The sequence below is a fragment of the Cibotium barometz genome, chromosome 17 (genome assembly GCF_041138505.1).
Source record: "Cibotium barometz isolate CiBa-2024 chromosome 17, ASM4113850v1, whole genome shotgun sequence".
NCBI classification, from domain to species: Eukaryota; Viridiplantae; Streptophyta; class Polypodiopsida; order Cyatheales; family Cibotiaceae; genus Cibotium; species Cibotium barometz.
In genome coordinates this window covers 99,643-123,138 of record NC_141062.1, presented here as the reverse complement: position 1 = coordinate 123,138, position 23,496 = coordinate 99,643, and the positions used below count along the sequence as shown (strand labels likewise).

The following is a 23,496-nucleotide window of genomic DNA, read 5'->3' as shown; positions in this document are numbered from 1 at the left end:
AGCATCATAGTATAGAGGAAGCTCAAACAGCCATAGATAAGAAAAAAAAAAGACCATTACCTCCCAAAAAATATTTTTTTTTGAAAAAGAAATTTGAAAAAATAAATATTTTTTTCTTGAAAAAATTTCGTAAGTGTACATACGGTATCGTACCGTACAGTATTCCGTACGATAAGCCGTCGTACACCGTACAGAAACAACCCTGACCATAGATGCCGAGTGTCTCACTTTTGTTGGTACAAAATGGGCAGCTTTTGTCAATCGGTCAACCACCACATAGATGCTATCCCATCCCCTCTTGGTAGAAGGCAAGCTGGTAATGAAATCCATAGCAATATGCGTCCATTTACCCTACGGAATGGGTAAAGGCTGAAGCAAACCACCGAACTTGTGTGTGGGATCCTTGTTGAATTGACAAGGCATACACTTAGCAACATATTCTTTGACTTCCCTCCATAGGCCTTTCCAAATACCTCCTTCACATGAACCAAGTGCTCCTCTTCACTCTTGCTATACACCAAGATATCTTTGAAAAACACCAACACAAACTTGAAGAGGAATGGTTGTAACACTTTGTTCATCAATGCTTGAAAAGTGGCCGGCGCATTACATAAACCAAACGGCATCACTATGAAATGATAGAGACCTCTTTCGGTACGAAATGCCGTCCTCTGCTCATCCCCACTTTTCATTCTTATTTGGTGGTGACCGGACCGTAAGTCAATCTTGGTGAAGAACTTGGCATCCTCCTTCAATTCATCCAAAAGATCATCAATTCTTGGAATTGGGTACCTATTCTTGATGGTAATTTTGTTAACATCCCGATATTCAATGCACATTCTAAAAGTCCCATCCTTCTTCTTCACCAATAAAACGGGCAATGCAAATGGCGATTGACTTGGTTCCACCCGACCAATATCAATGAGCTCTTTAACTTGCTTTGCCACTTCATCCTTTTAGACTTTTGACAACCTATATAGAGGTTTGTTGACTGGCCTTGCATTTGACTCCAACTCAATTGCATGATCAACCTCTCTCATTGGTGGCAAGCACTTGGGCATATGAAACACATCTTCATACTCTTTAAGTAACTTCTTCATGTCCTCATGTGTAACTTTGCTCTCTTTTTCATTGTCTTCATCCTTACAAAGCTGTAAAACATACATATAGTCACTCTTCTTCAATTCCCTCTTGAGTTGTGTGCTATTGATCAAGGTTAACTTTGAGGTGCCAAAATCATGCAATGTAATGGTCTCCTTCCCATGCATAAACCTCAAAAAGCCTTGCTTCAAATTGTAATGTGCAAGTTTGCCCATGGACATGTCCAAAAACTAGTCCAAAAGGGGCAACCAGAAAAAGATGACGAGAACCAGGATTTGGAGCACAGAGTGCAGATGTCGCAGTATTGGACTAGGAGAAGGACTTGGAAGGATGCTGTCGGCTGCATGTGTTACGACCCTGTGTTTTTCTCTGGACAACAAGCACGTGGGCACGGGCACGGGATGGACAGTGTGAACGGCATTAGCTTGGATATGAAAAGGAAACCCATATGTGGCCAGCCCAGACAAAAAGGGATTTTGAGTTTATAAGGTTTTATAACCTTTGATGACTTAAAATATTAATATTTTAAGAAGCATGCGTTTTACTATTTGCTTTTAGTTTTTTTGGAGAAAAGCGAATCGCATGGTTATAAAAGCGAAGGATGGCGGATTCCGAAGGCAACCTATGGCTGTAGATGTAGGGTACCTTTTTGAACCATATGAATATACTGAATTTCCAACTCTCTCTCGCTGCCCATTTCGCCTTTCGCCACTTCGCCTCTCTGCCCGGCAGTTCGCCGCTCGCTGCCCATTTCGCCCTTCGCTACATTGTCTCTCTGCCACAGTTCGCCGCTCGCTGCTCGCTGCCCATTTCGCCTTTCGCCACTTCGCCTCTCTGCCCGGCAGTTCGCCGCTCGCTGCCCATTTCGCCCTTCGCTACATTGCCTCTCTGCCACAGTTCGCCGCTCGCTGCTCGCTGCCCATTTCGCCTTTCGCCACTTCGCCTCTCTGCCCGGCAGTTCGCCGCTCGCTGCCCATTTCGCCCTTCGCTACATTGGCCCCCCCTTTCGCCACTTCGCCTCTCTGCCCGGCAGTTCGCCGCTCGCTACCCATTTCGCCCTTCGCTACATTGCCTCTCTGCCACAGTTCGCCGCTCGCTGCTCGCTGCCCATTTCGCCTTTCGCCACTTCGCCTCTCTGCCCGGCAGTTCGCCGCTCGCTGCCCATTTCGCCCTTCGCTACATTGCCTCTCTGCCACAGTTCGCCGCTCGCTGCTCGCTGCCCATTTCGCCTTTCGCCACTTCGCCTCTCTGCCCGGCAGTTCGTCGCTCGCTGCCCATTTCGCCCTTCGCTACATTGGCCCCCCCTTTCGCCACTTCGCCTCTCTGCCCGGCAGTTCGCCGCTCGCTGCCCATTTCGCCCTTCGCTACATTGCCTCTCTGCCACAGTTCGCCGCTCGCTGCTCGCTGCCCATTTCGCCTTTCGCCACTTCGCCTCTCTGCCCGGCAGTTCGCCGCTCGCTGCCCATTTCGCCCTTCGCTACATTGGCCCCCCCTTTCCCCACCCACCCTTGCTCAGGCCCCCAAGGCAGAAACATAACTCTCTCTCTCTCTCTCCTTCCTCCCTGCCTGTGGGAAGGACTGTAGAGTGATTTGGAGGAATGGCCCCGAGTCTCCAAGAGAAACTCGAGGCCCTCGAGATGGCAATGAAGGCATTAATCAAGGAGAACAAGAAGACATCCGATTCCAACCTCAATGAGGTAGAAAACAAACTACACAAGCACATCATAGCTCTCGAAGCACGGGTCACGAACCTCGAACAAGAGAACACGGCACTCAAAGAGGAGGTGAGTGCATTGAAAATGGAAATGGTAGCCATCAAGAATGCTGAGAAGGAAGAAGGGGAGATCAATGACAACACTCTCACGGCCATCAAAGAAGAGATCTCCAAGGAGATCACAAAGGACATGGAAGGAAAGCTCGAAGCCAAGCAATCAGGATGGGTCGAGGTGGTGAAGAAGAACATTCGTAAAGAAGTGAGAGAGGAAACTCAAAGGGAAGAAAACCAAATCATTCACACCACCATTGAGGAGGAGAAGATGAGGCATGCCCGCCGCCTCAACATTCGAGTCACAGGTATAGCCGAGACACCCGACTCCACTCCCGAGAAAGATGCACAGCTTCTATGCATGAAGCTCGGCTACAAGGAAGAGCACCCTCTCCCCTTCACCAAAGCATGGAGAGCTGGGAAAGACTTAACACGCAAGCGAGCCCTCATCCTACAGTTTGCAGGAGAGACGGAGAGGGTCACCTTCATGAGGAAGAGGGTTATACTACGGGGTTTAGAGGGAGCTCCTATTTTCTTGGATGATGATCTCACGAGGATGCAGCTTGAGCATAGGAGAACTTGCATGCCACGAGTCTTACACGCGAGGAGAGAAGGCAAGAAGGCCTTCTATCGAGATGGTCGGGTCATCATTGATGGCCGGCCCATGGATTAGCGGTTTGGGGCCTATGGGACACAGACCAGGCCACTGACAGAGATACACATAGCAGTATGGAACTGTAATGGTTCACTATGGGTGCAGCCTGGACGACTGGAGCATGTTATGGTGGGGAGAGACATCATACTTCTGACAGAGACACATCAGAGCCCAGAGAGAGGGCTACCTCGAGTAGAGGGATTCCAGTGGGAGTCAGCATACAGGAGGACCACACGCCAGGGTACCTCGAGAGGGTCGGGGGGAGTAGCAGTCCTATTCAGACGAGAGCTACAGGGGAGACTGAGAGTGGTAGCACAGGATCCAGAGGCCAGATACATGTGGATCAGCTTACAGCTCTCACAGGACAGGGTTATATACATAGCTCTATGTTACTTTTCTCCATCAGGATCCTCCTATGTCATTACAGAGGACATGCCACAGGAGGAGGAGATAGGAGCCTCGCCATACACTTGTCTGTCAGAGGAGATTATGCATTATTCTACACTAGGGGAAGTATTTCTTACGGGCGACTTCAATGCCCACACACACAGCAGACAGTGTGAGGTGTATGACTATGATGACATGGAGATCCTCCACCCTGTGGATCCAGAGGAGATAGGGGCTAGTCGGGCATCAGAGGACACTGGACCAGACAGAGGATATTATGGAGACCACTTACTAGAGTTGGGAGCCAGGCATCGTCTCGTTATTTATAACGGGATGCTACAGTGGCCGGGATCAGGAGGACTGACATGCTTCCCACATGGGGGTCATACACGGACCGGAGGCACGGTGGTAGACTACATTATGGGGTCTTTGGAGGCATCACAGCTTGTCACCTCATTCTCCATTCCACCTCGTCCTATTGGGGCAGATCATACATACTTGGCATTTTCACTAGCCGGATCACCAGTATCACCAGCCCCCCACATACCGACGCCACACACTACCATCTACTTCACACATGACATGGCAGACATATACACTGGCAGAGTAGAGGATGGGCTCCTACTCATGGATCCCCTGGCATCTATGGATACCATTACAGCCCAGCTCGCATCACTCCTACACACGGCTGCATTACAGAGCTTCCCACATCGTGTACACTCAGGAGAGTCTGCAAGACCTGGGACTATGCCCCAGAACAGATGGTATGATGACGAGTGCAGAGCCCTATACTCACGACTCCGCATACAGAGAGCCTTGGGAGCCATCACAGAGCAGGAGTCGAGGAGAGAGATGAGGAGACTTACTCGCCGCAAAAGGCGGGCCTTCGCAGAGATGCAGGAGCTAGAGATCTTTCATTTCTTCATGAGTAGAGATAGCCCTGTCTCATGGCGGCACTTCAGAGAGCCCCGGACCCCGACACCTATTGCAGACCCACAGACATGGCACACATATGCAGAGGGTCTATACCATGCCCCACAGCAGCCACCTATACCTCAGCCACAGGAGCCTCGACCTACCACAGCTAGCTTCTTTACCCACTCGATGGTACAGGAAGCTATCCGCCGCCTACAGCATGGACGGGCCGCCGACCATATGGGCCTGCAGGGTGAGCATCTCATATATGCAGTAGATTCTTTAGCTCCTTTTCTTGCACACCTGTTTAACAGGGCACTAGCAGAGGGTTTGCCTGCGGAGTGGACGATGCACACCATTGTGCCGATTCACAAAACAGGGGATATGCTCGATCCGAGCAACTACAGGACGGTTATGGTTGGCCACGTGCTGGCCAAACTCTATGGTGCAGTGCTGGAGCAGGAGCTTAGCTTATATGCTGAGCGAGCAGGTTTACGCTCTTCAGGGCAGGCAGGCTTCAGGAGAGCTTTCTCTACCACTGACCATGTATTCACTTTGAGATGTATGATTGATCAGGCCAGAGTGAGGAAGAGAAAGCTCTATTGCTGCTTTGTGGATTTCCGCAAGGCATTTGACACAGTACCACGAGAGAGGCTCTTTCAGCGCCTGCAGTCTCTTGGCATACCAGCAGATATGACATGGGGCATCTATGCATTATATGAGCAGGTTTTTGGGCGAGTCAGATGTCCAGGAGGTATGTCCGAGACTATTGCTAGCACCATTGGTGTGAAGCAAGGATGCCCACTTTCCCCCACGCTATTTGGGTTATACATTGATGAGGTGGCTGACTTCATTACACAGGGAGGCGGAGATGGAGTTGATTTAGCAGGTACCTCAGTACATATTATGCTCTATGCTGATGATATTGTATTAGTGTCTGAGTCCCCAGGGGGTCTACAGCAGCATCTACATGCACTCCATGATTTCTGCACACAAAGGGGTCTTACTGTGAACCTTGGGAAAACCAAGGTTATGGTCTTTCATACATCGAGACAGGGCAGGAGTCATCTGACATTCACTCTCGCAGGATGCCAGGTGGAGGTGGTGACATCATACGTGTACCTAGGGGTTACCTTCTCTGCAGCAGCCACACGCTTTACCATGGGTTCAGCAGCCAGAGCTAGATTGACACGGGGATATGCAGCATTGGCTATGCTAGAGAGACAGTGCCACCAGGCGCATTTTCAGGAGCCCCGGACGAAGGGGTGGCTATTTGACACATTAGTCACACCGGCATTGATGTATGGAGCAGCAGTATGGGCGCCAGGCCTTGCTACCCATTGGTGGACACAGATAGAGAGACCACAGGCCCTCATGATGGCACGCATGATACGCAGCAAACCGTCAGTACCTCATGACATTATCCGAGCAGAGTTTGCTGCGCCTCCTATGATGGTAGAGGCCATATTTCAGACTATATGCCTGCTAGACAGATTCAGAGAGATGCCACAGGACAGATTATCATACAGAGCTTTTCAGGCATCTAGACAGTTGGCTGAGGCAGGAGACAGAGGATCATGGTATGCACAGGTCACACATTGGTTCTCACAGCATGGCCTAGACATGGATCATCTACCACCATTCCAGTATGACAGGGATGCACCACATATCCGTCTCTCTCATAGTGAGAGGAACAGAGTATTGAGACAGGATCTATGGCAGCTCTATACACGAGAGACATGGATTTCGCCTACACAGCCTCTTCCACCGAAGATGCTATACTACAGAGATCACTTCATGAGTATCACTGATGATGGATTTATAGAGAGGCCTAGATACATGGAGGGCTTTTTACCACACGGCTCCCGAGTGGCTATTGGTCAGCTCAGAGTTTCATCACACCGATTGGAGATTGAGACTGGCAGAGCAGCACGGATCCCCCGAGAGGAGAGGGTATGCAGATTGTGCAGAGAGGAGGTGGAGAGTGAGGAGCATTATGTATGCAGATGCAGAGCATATACAGCCATCAGAGAGAGATATCCCATTTTATTCAGAGAGCCACATTCCCTACGCCAGATCTTTGAGGCAGCAGACCAGCGCATACTGGGGAGATACATTCTAGACATACAGCGCCACAGAGAGACATTATTACAGGCTCAGACAGCTCCAGAGGGGGGGCGACAGACACAGATTACTACATTTTTTCAGAGATCCATACCCCTCCCAGCCCCTACACGGCAGGGAATTACTCTCCAGAGAGCAGAGACACTTAGAGCCCGCAGGAGACAGAGGACACCTGGCTTTCGGACACCACGCCTATACCAGAGAGAGATGACAGAGATCAGAGCTCAGTTTCACAGAGAGGGTGCGGAGCGACTGGCTCGCTTCAGAGCACACCCAGGCATGTTCTTCAGGGAGCTGTGGACACCCCCTTCACTGATATATACCATTTTATACCCCCAGTATGGTACAGGATGGAGCTAGCTAGGTTGCATATCATGATTGTATACTCCATGCATATAGCTTTGCATTCTCCTAGTAATAGAGCTCCATCCCCTGCACACCCAGATTCAGCTTTTTTATTCAGTACTTTTTCATTTTGTTGGGATGACAGAGGATACCCCATACATGTACTCCGATTTGTCTCATAGGCCGAGTTCGGTCTTTTGGAAGACGTTAATAAAATCTTTCTTTCTTTCTCTCTCTCTACTCTCCCTTCTGTCTGCGTTTTTGCATCAACATGTTCTAAGTGGTGTTTAGGGCTGAAAGAAGACTCTCAGAGCTTCCGCATGTTACACAAATTCATGGAAAAGGTTCCAAGAGTTGATAGCCAATCACGCCCCAAAACCATATCAATGAGTCCCATATCGAGCGCCAACAATTCAGCTTTGCTAGTGTACTCTTTTGAGAGCATCAATTCCACATTTCTGCAAATCATTGTGCAATCCATGCTATCCCCGTTTGCTACTTCAACTTTTCTTTTCATTGCCAATGCATCCGGGTTTAATTTCAGATTTCAAACTGTGTGCTACCGCTGTCCACCAACAAAAATGCATCTCTTCCCTTGACCTTAGCCTTGAATCTCAATATATGTGCCCCTTTGAAACTGGCATAAGATTCATTGGATATGGAACAAAGATAAGTATTGTGTTCATATGCATTTGTAGCATCCAAAGTATGAGGTAAGCCATCATCATAATCATAAAGATTACCAAAAGAGCCACCGGGATCAAAAGGAAACTCCCCATCCGGATCTAAAGAATAGTCGGCATCCACAAACTCACATGGCTCTTCAAATGGCTCCACTTTTTTGTCATTAGTGTCATCTACCACCTCCAAGTAAACTATATTAATCTTGACATTGCGGGCTTTGCACTCCTTCCAATGATCCTTGCTATGCTTCCCACTACATTTGTAGCATAGGTTTTTGTCCCTCATCTCATTAATGCGTTCCTTCACAAATTTGGTCTTGGTGACCCCATCATTAGTTAGCTTTGCACCCGCTTGTGAAGGCTTTTAAGAAGTATTTCCGCCCTTGGAAGCATCCGAATTGTATGGTTTTCCACCACCACCATGGACGGTAGGAAATTTGGGTACATTTGGAGTGGTAGGAGATGACTTTGTGAAAGCATTTGACCCATAATCTGGCCGACGGTTCACCCATGTATTTGCGTACACTTTTCTTCATATACTTCAGCCAAGATCATTGCATCCTTGACAGTTGTTGGTCTTTGTGGGGTGGGTGGAAAAAAAATGAAGAAGAGGTTGCAAATAGTATGCAAGGTGGCTGTCCAACGATGATGGCCGCCTTCTACCCAATCTCCAACTCCCGAACAGCCCAAGCAATCTCCAATCAGCACCACAAATCAGCAAACCCTCGAGGTCCCACTGTCTCCAAGCTTCAAGCCACCTGGGGCAGAGATATCATGTCAGAATGCACAGCGGAAATGAAGACAACTGCTGTAGAGAGCAAAACGCAAACGAGAGAGGGAGAGAGAAGCTGTATAAACTCGCTATATATACTGGAAAATCCTGGAAATGATACAATGGAAGGGTGAGGGCCAACAATATATATGGCCCCAGGCTGCCGGTCGGCCAGCCCATAAACAACCGACAGCAACAATAGATGCTCACAACCAGCAAAAGACACAGTCGGCCAGCATAAGCTCAGTTGGCCAGCACTGTAGAATAGGTCGAGTAGCACAGAATCAGTCGGCCAACAATTGATACAGCTGACAGCCAGAAAACAGTCCTCCCACACCCAGCAAAAATGGGAAAATACTATGGAAAGTGAGGAAAAATGGGGGAACACATAAAATGGGCGGGCATACCCACAACAGAGGCCCTGGTATACTATACAGACAGGAGATGACTGCTAACAGCTAGCTTACTCTAATAAAGTATTCACGTCAACACAACAGTTAGAGGTATATCCTAGGAGGATAAATTGAAACAATTCATTAGAGGTCTAAATACAAACATTAGGTTTACTGTACATAATTTTGAGCCACAATCTTATGACAGAGCTCTTACTCTTGCTCAAAATCAAGAAATGATGCTAAACGGAGGTAAGCCCAAGCAGCCCCAGACTAGCTCCAAACCCCAACAACAATTATTCACAATCAACACTCATTATCTCAGGAGGGAAAGGGGGCTCAAAATAGCAAAGATAATAAGAAAGAATCCCAGAGCACTTCAAGAGACAAGAAGAATAGAACATTTGTGCCTAAGAAAACACCTGAGGAAAAGGTCAAGGAGGACATCATTGGTGGATATCTGGGGGAGAACAGATGTTTCTTCTATCACACTGTGGGGCATGGTAAGAAAGATTGTACCAAGTGGCAGACTCCGCAAGCAACCAAAGCCTCTACCTCCACAGTAGCCACCGCAACAGCTATAGCTACACCTAACATATTGGCCACCAATGCAATCCAACTCCTGCCCGCCTTAAATGCCGTACCTACAGTGGAATTTGACAATAAGTAAGAGGGCGAGGTTGAGGAGCAAAAGAAAGCCCTCATTTGTGCTTATGGCACATCAAAGGAACAACAGTTCATTGTTCTCTTTGACATGGATAGCTCTGAGGATGCCATTTCTCCTTAGTTGGCTAAAAAGATGAGTTATACTCTTGTATCCCACATTCTGGACATAGACGGGTTCACATCCGGTCTTCGCACACACATCTCTCATAAGGCTCAACAATTCTCATTCATGGTTCAAAAGACCACATTTCAACGAGACTTCATTGTCTCACCTCTTTTGGGGTGCCATATGATTCTCGGCATTCAATGGTTTAGGGAGTAAGCACACACCCCTAATTGGAGGCAAGATACTTTCACGATTGTTGATGGTGTTCCTGAGCCAGTCCTAATTTGCGAGGGTAGGAACATTCCAGGTATTCTCCTAATTTCACACATCCAGGGATCCAACGAGCTATCAGAAAGGGAGCCAAGTGTGCATTGATTTATGTAGGTAGCCAACAATCCGTTGTTCAATCAGCAATCCCATTAACACTAAAGTTGGATGGTCTCCTAGCACAGTTTCAGGACATCATGCTAAAGGATAATCTTCCACTACAGCTCCCAGCCAGTCGTCCTAAGGATCATCGCATTGAGTTGGTCCCCGGGACAGAACCACCCAGTAAGTTCCCCTATCGCCTTTCTAAGGCACTGGAGAGCGAACTAGAGCATCAACTTTCCCAGCTACTCCGTGCTAGATTTATCCGGCCGTCATCCTCGCCCTTTGCTGCACCTATCTGGTTTGTGCAGAAGAAAGACAAGTCCGCACGATTATGCATGGACTACAGGGCTCTTAATAAGCTCACAGTGAAGAATAGGTTCCCAATGCCCAGGATTGAGTATATCCTTCAGCGACTCAACGGTGCAAAGTTCTTTTCAAAGATAGATCTCAAAAGTGGCTATCATCAGGTTCGGATCTTTACAACTCACATTCCAAAAAATAGCCTTCAGGACGAAACGTGGCCATTACGAGTTTGTGGTGATCCCATTTGGTCTCACCAATGCACCTGCAACGTTTAACAAGATGATGTCTCCAGTATTTGTGGGGCTCATAGGAAAATGCGTGTTCATCGTTTTAGATAATATACTCATTTTTTCTGCCACTGCAAAGCAGCATGTGCAGGATGTCGAGAAGGTCTTACAACTTTTGCGACGACACAATGTGCTCTACATGATGCAAAAAAGAGCGAATTTGGAGCAAAAGAAATCCATTATCTAGGATATGTCATCAATTCTGACAGGATTAGCCTAGACACTGAAAAGGTACGGGCAATTCTCAAATGGGATGTGCCTAAGAGTGCACAAGAGATCCACTCTTTTGTGGGTCTCTGCCAAGCATATAGTACCCATATCAACAAATTTTCCGACCTTGCAGCTCCTCTCACCGATCTACTCAAGGGCGTGAAGAAGTGGCAGTCATGGGCAAAGCACTCGAGGCATTTCATGCAATGAAAAAAGTGGCCCCTCAATCTCTTGTTCTCAAATTGGCTTCATGGGATGATCCTTTTGAGGTAATCATCGACGCCAACAATTTAGCCATAGGAGCTGTCCTCCAGTAGAAAGGGCGCCCAATGGCTTATTACAGCCGCAAATTAAATAATGCAAAAAAGAATTATTCTGTGTATAACAAGGAGTTATTGGGGGTGATGACAGCACTTAAACATTGGAAACACTTCCTTTACAAGAGAGTTTACCATTAAGACAGATCACCAGGCACTGAAATGGTTAAAGACCATGCCTAGTGCCCAATGGAGTGATAGACAGGCCAGATGGAGTCAAATCTTCCAACAGTTTGGAAGTATGTCACGTGCACGCCCGTGCCATGCCTAATCTTCGGCATGAACTGGCTTAATCCCTGATTAGGGCAACAATTAGGACATGCATATAGTGTCAGCTCAAAGTCATCATCATCACCGTCATCTTCATCATCAGCATCAGGGCCATCACCTTGGTCTATAGCACCATCAGCATAGGCAGCACATCAGTAGCATAGTCAACATCATCATCAAAGTCACCTTCAGCAGCATCAACAGCATATGCATCATCTCATGGGAGTGCACAGGGTGCTGTCGGCTGGCAGCCAAAGCTCCCTCTAGTAGTCGGCCATGGGCTACAAGAAGGGCAGCATGTGTGGGCAGAAAATCAGAATTTAATCCAGGTTTTGTCCAAGCACCAAGCCAACAATATATTCAGCTAGCCGACTGGCATCATAGCAATATATATAAGCATGTAGTCATTTTCAGCATAAGATAAGTCATATTTCAGAAGTTCAGTCATCTATCATCCATGTCAGTAGTAGATCATAAGTAGAAGGGCCCAGGTCAACCCCATTGGGGCTGACCACAGGCCTACATCATGTACAAGCACTAAGTTACCTTTTTGTAGTAATACAAGAAAACCTGAACACTAATCTTTCTCTTCTTCTCTCTCCTCTGTGTCTTAATCATAAGTAATTAGCATCAATGTTCTTAAGTATGCTTAGCGCTGTGGATCAGTACAGCAAGGCTTCCGCACATGCAACATATGATTGAATACATCTGTGGCTCAAATAATCCCGTTGTCGATACTCTCAGTAGAATTCAAAATTTGTAAGAGTCCACTGTGCTTGTGAAATACAAGGAAAAGATCTCGATGGTATGAAGACACAATACGAGGATTCTTTGGAATTCGGGATTCAATTTAGATTCCCCCTACAATCAAAACCGGGTCACTACACCATTCATGATGGCTGGTTATTTTACAAGAACCGACTGTGCATTCTCAGGGAAAAGCGACAGGCACTTCTCCATGATGCTCATGATTCTCTCATTGGAGAGCATCAGGGTATCAACAGTACACTAGAGAAACTTGAGCGATCATTCTATCGGCCAAAGATGAGACGGGATGTCTATCAATATGTCCAAGCATGTCAAATATGCCAGAAAGTGAAGGTATCTCATACAAAACAGGTAGAGTTACTTCAACCTTTGCCAATTCCAAATGGTCCTTTTCAGGATATCAGTATGGACTTTGTTGGACCTCTTCTCACTGCATTTGGATCTCAAAACACACAGTGCATTACCATTGTGGCCTGATTCAGTAAATTCTGCATGCTGATCCCATGCAAGCAAATGGCCATAGCTAAAGACATCGCTCGCCTGTTCATCCGCCATTAGTACCCCATCGGAGGTCTGCCAAGGACAATAACATCAGACAGGGATCCGAAGTTTACTTCAAATTTTTGGAGAGCATTGTTCGATAATTTTGGGACCAAGTTGCATCTATCTAGTGCATTCCATCCGCAAACAGATGGCCAGACAGAAATATACAATTAGCTCGCATTTGATGTTCTCAAATCGTATTGCCATGAGACAGGCAGTCAAAATGGGAGCATTATCTTCCTTTGGTTCAAGCCATCCTCAACGACACTCATTCATTTAGCATTGGTCGAACTCCAAACAAGGCAACATTTGGCCATCGTTTCTCGTCACTTCTGACAAGAATGGTATCGCCTTCCTTTGAGGCCAACAAGACCACAGAAACATTTTCAGAGATAATTGAGTCTCTCAAAGAGCGCCTTGCCAAAGCACAGGAAGCATACACCTGGCAAGCCAATAAATCAAGAAGAGATGTCAACTTTAAAGAAGGGGACTGGATATATTTTAAGATTATGAAGCAAAGACTAAAGCAAGTGGGCAAACATTGTCCAAAATTATCCTTTCGTAGCTTCTGGGCAAGTGGGTGTAGATAGAGGTAGATTAGATTCTGTGCGTATGACATCACTTGCGATGTCATGTGTGAGGCTTGCCCAGCCTATAAAATGGCACCTTGTACTTGCATCTTTCATCATCTACAATACAGTACATTGTGTCCATCAGTCTCCATCATATGATTGTTTCTTGATTGTCTCACCCTCACCATGTTTTTCTATATGGTATGAGAGCAAGGCTGCTCATCTCTCCACTTTCCTTCGCTTACCAGTTGGAGTCTCTAATGTTCATCCTTGCCGGGTGTTTCTGGAGCGGCTATCATACAGTTATGCTGACGCATTTCTTCGTATCTCGTGGCTAGTTATCTATTGCTGCTACTGTTATATCATTGCTTGGATTTCCAGAATCCGTAGTATCTACAACTGTGATTGTTTATCAATAGACCGGGATATTCAAGGTTTGTTAAAAGCTGTTTGGGTTCTATCCTACTGTGCAACGTTGATTTCCAACCGATTTTGGATTTTTCAGTCCTGATCTCCAGTACAGACCTTGGGAGTTGCTGCGTTCTTCAGATTACCACTCTCAAAGGCATGTTACGGTTCTGCTACTACTGCTGGGAGTCTTCTCTTGTATTGATATAGTACTTGCTACTGTCTGCACATTGCACGCGATGCAGCTACTGCCTCACCAAATCTACCAGCAATGTGTATCCCTGCTACGTTGTCACCACGAGTCTGGTTGTAAGGATGGGCTGTAGAGACTATAGGGCATTCGATTGCTACCCGCCAGCCGCATTTGTTGCTACTATCAGATCTAATTACAGCCACCATTATCTTGCTGGAAGACGCATTTCTCTGAAGTTTTGCTTATCAGCCCATAGTTTGCTTAAAACTTGGGGCCAGGTAAAAGATCATTCAGCCCTTTTCTTACTTGATGAAGGTGCAACACATACTTTATATCGTATGAGTTAGCACAAAGTTTGGGCATAGCTACTAAAGACAAAGGTGAAGCACAAGAGGCACTTGGTGCTTTCAAGTGTCATGAAGAAAAGGTGTACCCTCTCGTTGGCAAACTCAGGATGTTCATATTCAAGGGTATCTTGATCACCTATCTTTTATGATTGCCCCGATCCAAGGTGCTAATGTTATACTCGGAATGCCTTGGCATAAGAAAGTCAACCCTCGAATTGATTGTGTAAAGAATATCTTGACCATTCAACACAAGGATCGAGATGTGAGCATTTCAGTTGGAGTTTCATGAAATACTATTCCTATGGTAAGCCATTTACGATCCTCAATAGTTATTAGAAAAGGGATATGTTCTTTCCTTATTTATGTTGTTGAAACGAGGACCCAGAAGAGGTTTTGACAAATCCACTTAGTCAAGAAAGGTTGAATTTTCTTAAACAAATTGCAAATAGTTTCTCACAAGAGTTACCTAGTTAGCTTCCACCAAAAAGGTACAAAGACCATAAGATTGACTTAGTTCTTGGATGTTCTCCACCCAATAGACCTCCATACCGAGTCAGTCAAACCCAACAAGATGAGATCTTCAAGCAAGTTCAAGAAGTTTTGGAGAAAGGCCTAGAATGACCTAGTAGTTCCCCTTTCTGCTCTCCTATCTTACTAGTCCTCAAGAAAGATGGATCTTTCAGGATGTGTGTAAACTATAGGGCCTTGAATAAACAGACCATCAAAAACCGTTTTCCTATTCCCCGAATAGATGACATTTTTGATCATCTGGGAGGATCTTCAGTAAGAATGACAAGGAACATAGAGCATTTGAAAATTGTATTCAAAGTCCTATCACAAAATTGTCTTTTGATAAACAGCAACTTCGTCACAATGAAACGCATTTCAGCCAGTTCGAAACGTTGAAACGTTTCATTGAAACCTGTGAAATGGCCACCTTTTTTGCCCAACTTTCAACCCTTTAAAAAATGCTTAAAAAACAATGCCGCGCGTACTTTCGCGCCACCCTTTCTCACGCACGCCAATTGACGCTTCCTCAGGCGTGCACGCTTGCCAAGGACAGCCTTGACCCTGCCGAGTACACCTTGCCGAGAACAGCCTTCAAGCCTTGAGAACACGCGTACAGGTGAAAGTGTGACGCACAACATTCTCCCACGTGCAGGCTGCAATGTTCCATTGTATGTTTCACTCCAATCTGCTTCAGTTCACGCGTTGTAGGCAGCCACATACACGAAGACATAGGAATATTGTTTCCTTCTTCTGCAGACTCCAAGTTTGTCTCATGCAAATGGAGATTTTCCTACAGGTTGCACTGTGCAGTGTGCACAATGGGAAGGAAAGCTTCACTGAGAGATGCTTGGTTGGATACTGTTGAGATCATACGGTACCCTCGATCCAGCACAAGGAAAAGTGTTTGCAAATACTGTGGATCTCTTTTCACAGAGCAAGAGACACTCGCGTGAGAGCCCATCTTCTATCAGATGGAGGTAGAGGCAGCAAGGGTTATGCCAATGTTCCAGAGAGTATTTGAGAGGGGTATATTCGATTTCTTCCTTCATTGGAGCCACCCATCTTGCCAGAGGCTCTAGATATAGCTGTGGCTAGAGAGAAGTTGAAGGCACAACAAACTGGCCGAGACATTTCACTGTTCAGAGACCGAGGAGGTTATTGTTTCACCTACATGACTTAATGCAGGGGGATCTTCTTCAGCACATGCACCTGCTCCTGCACCCACAACATCAAATACTGGACCGTGTGTTGCTCCTGGTGATGCATCTTCCTTGGGAGGGGGTAGCACAAGAGGGCACGGCCTTTGCCATGAGCCAATGCTACTTTGCAGCAAAGTTGGGGACCTTGCCCACAATTCGAAGCAGAGATTGCAGAGGAGAGGCTGTTCTATAGCTACAATCTTGCTTTCAATGTGGCTAGAATTGGTGCTTACAAGGAGATTTGTGGCAGCTACTTCCAAGGCTGCAGTAGCAGGTTCTCCTCTCCCACCCGCTAATTCAGAGTCACTTCGCACTACGCGACTTTGTGGACACGTGGAAATGATTGGGCAGAAGCTTGGAGGCTTACGAGATGCTTGGAGGACATATGGTTGTGCCATTGTGTCGGATGGTTGGTCTGATATGCGCAAGCGACATGTCACAAATATATTGGTCACATGTTGTGTTGGCACTATTTTTTTGAGAAACATTGATGTCTTACTGCCCGGCCTTTCAGTGATGACAAGTGAGATATCTCATTCCCTTTTGCAACTTTCATGGCAAATCTTGAAATTGATTGTTCAGGGAATATCTTTTCGATTGCTTGTTGCAAAAACATATTTTTTTTAGTCCCTCTAAATTTCAATGTACACTTTCAGGGGCTTATATCTACTCACATGTCAAGCGTGCAATAGAGGAGATAGGGCCAGAGAATGCGGTGCAGGTTATCACAGATAATCATTCCGCCTGCAAGAATATGGGAGAGCGAGTTATGGACGACTATCCCACCATTATGTGGACACCTTGTGCCAGTCCATAGACTTATTGATGCAGGACATTTGCAATCTTCCTTGGATCTCAGATGTTGTAAGTAAAGCGCAGGAGGTGATCAACTTCATTACCCGTAGGCCTAGGGTGCTGGCAATATTCAGATATCGTTGCCGGTGGGAGTTGAAGAAGCCTTCCTTCACACGGTTTGAATACATTTATGTGGTTCTATCAAGGTGTGTATACTGCACAATTATCATGTCTAAGAATAGTTATCATGCACAATTATCACCATGTTCCCTACATCCCTTTTTGCAGATTGTGCAAGTCTAGACATGACATCCAACGCATGGTAGTGAGCAGAGATTGGATAGATTGGCCAGACAAAGTGAAGCCACAATCACAGACATTTGAGGAGACTATTCTTGATAATGAATGGTGGAATGTTGCTGACTCTGGACAAGCAACAATATTCTCCATCTACATTGTCCTTCGTCTCACAGATAGAGAGGGTTGCACAATGGGACTCCTGTATGAATACATGACATGTGTGCAGGCAGCACTGCAACAATGCGCTCTTCCCAGGCCTGACAGGTGCTAAAACACATTGCAATTCTAGGGAGCTTCTAGGATTTGGATCATACATGTTTCATTTATGAAATATTTTTTCACTTTGCAAGGTGGATCAATTGTTGGATATATTCGATACTAGGTGGGGATGGTTCAGGCAACCCATCAATTGTGTTGCTCACATACTCCATCCTAGATGGAGAAATGTGGAGCAAGAGTCGAACTGGATTTTGCTAGATGGATGGACCGCATATGTGGAGGAAGTTTATGAAGAGAAGCTAGATGTGCAGAACTTCCTTGAGGATGATCTCATGGCATTCAGGGCCTCCAAGGGGAACTTTGCACGCAGCATTGCATTAGATGTTGCAAATCAATCAGAGCTGTTGTCTTGGTGGACCAAATTTGGTGGGCTGAATCTTACATTGCGGAGTATTGCATGTAGAGTGCTCTCCTAAGATTGCTCATCTTCGTGTGCGGAGCGTGTGTGGACCATTATGGCAGACATTCACACGAGAAAAAGAAATAGGTGAGCACATAACAAGAATGGCTGAAAGTTAAATTTCATAGAACTAAAAATTGAGTATCTTGCTCATTGCATTCTACAAACAATTTGGTTCTTGCAAACTCACCGTGGAGCGGTTAAACCAACTCACGTGCGTGAACTAAAATCTCAGGCTTCTGGAGAAACTACGAGGCCCCGACGGTGATGGTGTTCTTAGTTGGGAGCCACAACAGGTGAGGCCTGAGGATATAGAGGTCCACCCTGGCGATGAGTCCCTTCTGCAGCTTGTACATGAGGAGGACGATGCGTATGATATCCTTCATGAGAAGCTTATGAGTCTTCACCACCGACAGATGCGCTCTCAGACCCGTCAGCGTAGAGAGACAACTTCACAAGCCGCAGGAGGTTGAGAGAACATGGGATATGGTGGCCAGTACTTCTCAAGCTCGGCCCATGAAGTAATATGTACGCAGAGGACGAGGTACAGACAGAGGCAGAGGCAGGATAGGGCTACATATGAGGGGAGAATTGGAGCACATAGAGGAGTCAACATCCGAGGATACACCACATCCATCACAGGTCACATTGCTGTTTGACAAGGATGAGTCTGAGGACACGACCTCTGACACAAGGAGTGCTTGAATGACTTTCGTTTATGTAGCTTGGAAGCTTAAGACTTTATAATTTATGATCAGTTCAATAGTTGATGTCTTAAGATTATTGAGAAACATTAATGTCTCACTGCCCGGCATTGGAAGCTTAAGACTTTAGTCTGATCAATGTCTTTAGTCTCTTTCTAAGTTTATGCTTTTTCAATTGTTCAAGAACCAGTAGTTGATACTTATCTTTCATGAAAGATTTATCAATTTTCATAATTGTTTTGTGCCATACAACTTCTTGCATGCAATTAGAGCTTTGTGCTTGTACTATATACCTGAAATTATGCAAAATTTCACGTGTTTGCTAAAAAATTACCTAAAATCCACTAATAAAACGTTTCAGCCAAATCATGAAACGTTTCATTGTGACGCGGAACAGCAAGAAGAGTGAATTCTTCCTAGGAGAAATCCAATATCTAGGCCATATTATCTCCAAAGATGGTATCCAAATGGATCTAGCCCAAGGTGGTAAGGTACGTAGTGTACGGCACGCTATCAGTACGTACGGAACGTACTTCTGTACGGAACAAATTTTAAGGTACGTAAACAGTACGTACCATTTGTAAACAGTCCTAGAAACCTGAATATTTTGTAGACATAGCAACCAAAATACTTAAAATAAAGACTGAACCTCATTACTTAAAGTTTAAATCAATTATCAGTTACCAAGCCCATTACACAATACCTCATGTTAACAGTCATAGTGATATAAGCAAGAACCATGAAAGTCATAGATGATAAAAGAGAGTACAAATATCATGTCTACAGCTGCCAGCACATGTCCTGGCCCACAAGTGCAAAAAGCAAAACAATGAAACACTACAGTTGTCTAGACTCTAGAGTCTAGACGCAAGAGTCTCAAATCTCATCATCAGATGAAGATGATGAGTCTTCTAAAGAGAGCATGCCTCCATCATTGATACCATTGCCCTCTTCATCGAACTCTGGCTCAGCAGCAACAAGCTCCAGTGCATCCTCGTCATGTGCCTCGGGAATCTGAGTGAATGAGTTCGACAGCCTCATTTGCACGCCTCTGCTGGGTGCGACGAACTGGAAGCTTTCCCCTGCGAATGCTCTCTCGTCTCGCAGAGCCCGGATCTGGAGCTGCCTGGCGTAGAGGAATGCTGAGAGATCGTGCACGTGAGCGGGTCACACAACGATCCACGCTCTCAAGCTCTCTATGTAAAGCTCTCAAAATCTCCTCTTGCTCATCTCTAATCTGCCGATCCACAAGCTCCGGGCTGGGTTCATCTACCATTTTGAGTAGTGTTGGATCAACCTGTTTAAACATGCCACAAATTGCATATTGGACAATGGATATTCATTGAACTAGAAAAAAATTTCTACTTCTAAGTTCTTCTTGAGTCCAAATTTCAATTTATACCTGCTTCAGTGACCCCAAAGCATGGTAGCTTCGCACGAGCCTCATGTTAGCTCTGCAATACACCAACTCTCTAATTGAGAAGTACTAAGGCGATTCCGAATCTTAGTGTGTATAAGAGAGTATGAGCTCCAGTTCCGCTCACATGCTCCAGCTGAGCAATCCTGTGCAAAAATGAGTGCAATGCGAGCAAATTTGTAAATCTTTTAATGCTAAAACATCAATCTTCATTTCCGAAGACTATACTTTAGAGATTAATTACAAGTTACCTGAGATAGAACACGAAGAGCAACTCGTGAAAGGTTTGGAAGACCAACCCTTCCATAAGAGTGCCACCATGTCAAAGGGAATTTCATGGCTTCCTTCCTCAATGACACAGGTCTCGCAAATGAAGCACCAATACCACTCATGTAAGTAGTGAACTCTCTATCGATCTGAAGTTGCTCCTTCTCTGAGAACATCCTTCCCACATACTCTGACTGCTTCATGCTCAAAGCAGTATTATTCCATAGCTCTGGCGACCTGTAGAGAGGATGGAGCATGGCAGCCATCGCATGGATGGGATGGCTCATGAATGTCCACCGTTTGTCTACAATGTCCAAGATCTCACCTCGGCTGAAAATGAGAGATTGAACATACATGTCTTAGGTTATAGTGCTAAGTGTACACATGTCAGTCCTGACTCCTGACATGTCATGAGAATCGAGAATCGAGAAGTCATAAAAATCAAAGAAAGAGGAAGAAATTAGAACTATTGCTTACCGTTGAGCAGTCATCATGGAGCACTGAGCAACATGGTCTTTCATTTGCATAAACAAATGAAAGACCAGCCCCAAAGTTGAGCCCTCCATGTCTGTAAGTCGGAGAAGGACATACACGGGCTTAAGTGCAACTGAAAGGCTATGAACTTGCTGCCAAAAATCATCAAGGCCTTCTGCTCATCCAACATGGATGTACGCATCTTCGTATACTCAAGACCTGTCCATGTCTCAGTAGGCCCTACCTGCGCAATTGCTTTCACCATTCTTTTCCATTGGTCTGTCCTTAACACATTGAAGGATATATTACACTCAATAAGAGTACGACAAATCTTCATTTCTGCCACCCTTTGCCACTCCTTTACCCAAGCTTGTGATGAGATACAAGAACGCAGAGTGGATTGCTTTGATGCCTCCCCTGTACCTCTCGCATCTTGTGGCAGGAGGTCCTCATCATCGGCAATACGTGCCCTCTTCCTGCCTGTGGTGGATTGGGCTGAAGCCGAAAGACTTTCACCCTCATCTACTATACCTGAACCTGTAACATCTCCAATAAAAGCATCATGGAGAGCATCTTGCGTACTTTCACCACCTCTAACACTGCTTGCACCACCCATTGCAGGACAATTCTCCGCAATCAATTGGTCCCTCACAGCTTGTGGTATTTTATCACATGGACCACATTGATTGGTGCACCCGATACCTGTCATGTGCTTGATGACGCGAGTTATGGTGCTAGTGTACTGCTCCCCGCAATACTTGCATGCCCATAGCCGAGTACCTGACCCTTGCTGAGAAGGGGTGTTAACAACCCTCAGGACATTGGTGTGGATTACCCAGTTCGGGTTAGTCTTGCGCGGCATGATGAAGCCTGGGCGTGAGAGAGAGCGAAGAAGTTTGCTCTGCAGAGTTTTGCAGGTACACACGATTTTGCAAGTATACACAAATGCCCAAATTTTGGTCGCTTATCCACAAGCGCATGGTCGCCACACGCGCCTCGCCACGCCACACAATTCTTTATTTTTTTTTTAAATGTTTCCGTACGGATCCGTACAGTACGGTACCGTACCGTACCGTACGGTTGTACCGTACTGTACGGATCCGTACGTACGTACGGCATCAACCTTGATCTAGCCAAGATACAAGCAATTCTGGAATAGCCTGAGCTAAAGACTCCTCATGAGGTAAGATCATTTCTTGGTCTATGCTCATATTATAGGAGATTCATTTGGCATTTTGCAAAGATAGCTGCTGCCCTACATGATCTCACCAAGAAGAAGGTTAAGTTTAGATGGGCTTCGAAAGAAAAGGAAACTTTCCAAAACCTCAAACATGCCTTAACCACAAGTCCCGTTCTCATCATTCCTGACTTACGAAAACCCTTCTTGGTAGCAGTGGATGCTAGTGGCGATTGCATTGGAGCTGCTCTAGTTCAAGATGCTCATGCAATAGCCTATGAAAGTAGAAGGCTAAAAGATGTTGAACTTCATTATGACATTTATGAGAAGGAAATTTCGGCAGTGAGGCAAAGCATGGTAGAAGAAAACCCAAAGGACTACTACAATCTGTGCCTATTCCAGAAAGACCATGGGAGCATATCACCATGGACTTCATTACTGGAATTCCTAGCACAAATCAAGGACATGACATGATTTGGACTATAGTAGATAGATTTAGTAAACAAGCTCATTTCATTCCATGTCGGAAACAACTAAAAGCTCCAGAAGCTGCACACCTATTTATTAGGTACATCTTCAAACATCATGGGATACCTAAATCTATAGTTTCTGATAGAGATACTAAATTTACTAGTAATTTTTTGCAAGCCTTGTTTGAAAATCTTAGAACCATTCTAAGTTTTTCTTTCGCATTTCATCCTCAAACTGATGACCAAAGTGAAATTACTAATAGTACTCTACTTGATCTGCTCAAAATCTATGTACAAGATAAGCAGACCATGTGGAAAAAATATCTCCCCATAGTTGAGTTTGCTTACAATAATACCATACACTCTTCTACGGGGGGAACTCCTTTCCAAATCATCTATGGTACATCCTTACCAACTCCATTAATGCAAACTAAGAATAAGATCTTTGCCACTGATCAATTTGTAGAGGATTATGCCTCCGCTTTGCCAAAGTTCGCACAACCATCCAAAAGACTCAAGAAAAACAAAGTGCAACTGCAAATAAAAGACGGAGGGCCTTTGAGATCAAGGAAGGTCAATGGATTTTACTAAAGTTTGAAAAAGGCATGCTCAAAAACAAAGTGGGACAAAAGAATATCTACTTAAAGCTCTTTTTCAGATATTATGGTCCTTTCAAGGTACTGAAGATTATTAACCAAGCTTCAGTTCGACTAGATCTTGCACCACATAGGAAGATACACAATGTATTTCATGTCAATTTGATCAAAGCCTATGTTGGGGATATTCCTCATGACCCAGTTTGAGAAGATCCCCCTGAAGTGGAGGATAATGAGATTTCCGTCTACGGATGCTAGATGGATGGAAATCTCTTGAAGTTCAACAGATTTCCATCTATGGATGTTAGATGGATGGAAAGGTCAATGTTTTAGGAGTTTCCTGACATTCTTGATGCTTACGAAGAAGCACTTCAGTCGAGGACAACTGATTGAAAGACGGAGGGAAT

General features: G+C 45.4%; 2 protein-coding genes and 1 pseudogene across 3 annotated transcripts in view; 2 read left to right on the top strand and 1 right to left on the bottom strand.

Moving 5' to 3' along the window:
• LOC147629555 (uncharacterized) overlaps positions 1 to 17,266 on the top strand; it is a 51,192-nt gene extending 33,926 nt beyond the window's left edge. Inside the window, exons 1-2 of one of the 2 annotated variants that reach the window (XM_086811054.1) lie at positions 16,174 to 16,733; positions 16,867 to 17,255. In XM_086811054.1, the coding sequence (XP_086667180.1) occupies positions 16,328 to 16,733; positions 16,867 to 17,027 (567 nt within the window). In that variant the 5' untranslated portion in view covers positions 16,174 to 16,327 and the 3' untranslated portion in view covers positions 17,028 to 17,255. Of the gene's footprint in view, positions 1 to 16,173; positions 16,734 to 16,866 lie in introns of those variants that run through there. The other variant, XR_015267725.1, reaches the window with a different exon arrangement.
• On the top strand, positions 17,036 to 18,000 carry LOC147629554 (uncharacterized). The gene is made up of 3 exons (XM_086811913.1): positions 17,036 to 17,211; positions 17,294 to 17,569; positions 17,703 to 18,000. Exons 1-3 carry the CDS (start codon positions 17,036 to 17,038, stop codon positions 17,998 to 18,000), a joined length of 750 nt encoding a protein of 249 aa, XP_086668039.1.
• A 1,099-nt stretch (positions 18,001 to 19,099) lies between these two features.
• On the bottom strand, positions 19,100 to 21,008 carry LOC147629553 (uncharacterized; annotated as a pseudogene).
• Positions 21,009 to 23,496: the final 2,488 nt, after the last annotated feature.

Bases quoted from the DNA above. Each gene is read 5' to 3' on its own strand.
- LOC147629554 (XM_086811913.1), top strand. From the start codon at position 17,036: ATGCAGGACATTTGCAATCTTCCTTGGATCTCAGATGTTGTAAGTAAA. The intron at 17,212-17,293 runs GTGTGTATACTG...CCCTTTTTGCAG, and splicing joins ATTTATGTGGTTCTATCAAG to ATTGTGCAAGTCTAGACATG. The intron at 17,570-17,702 runs GTGCTAAAACAC...GGGATGGTTCAG, and splicing joins GCTCTTCCCAGGCCTGACAG to GCAACCCATCAATTGTGTTG.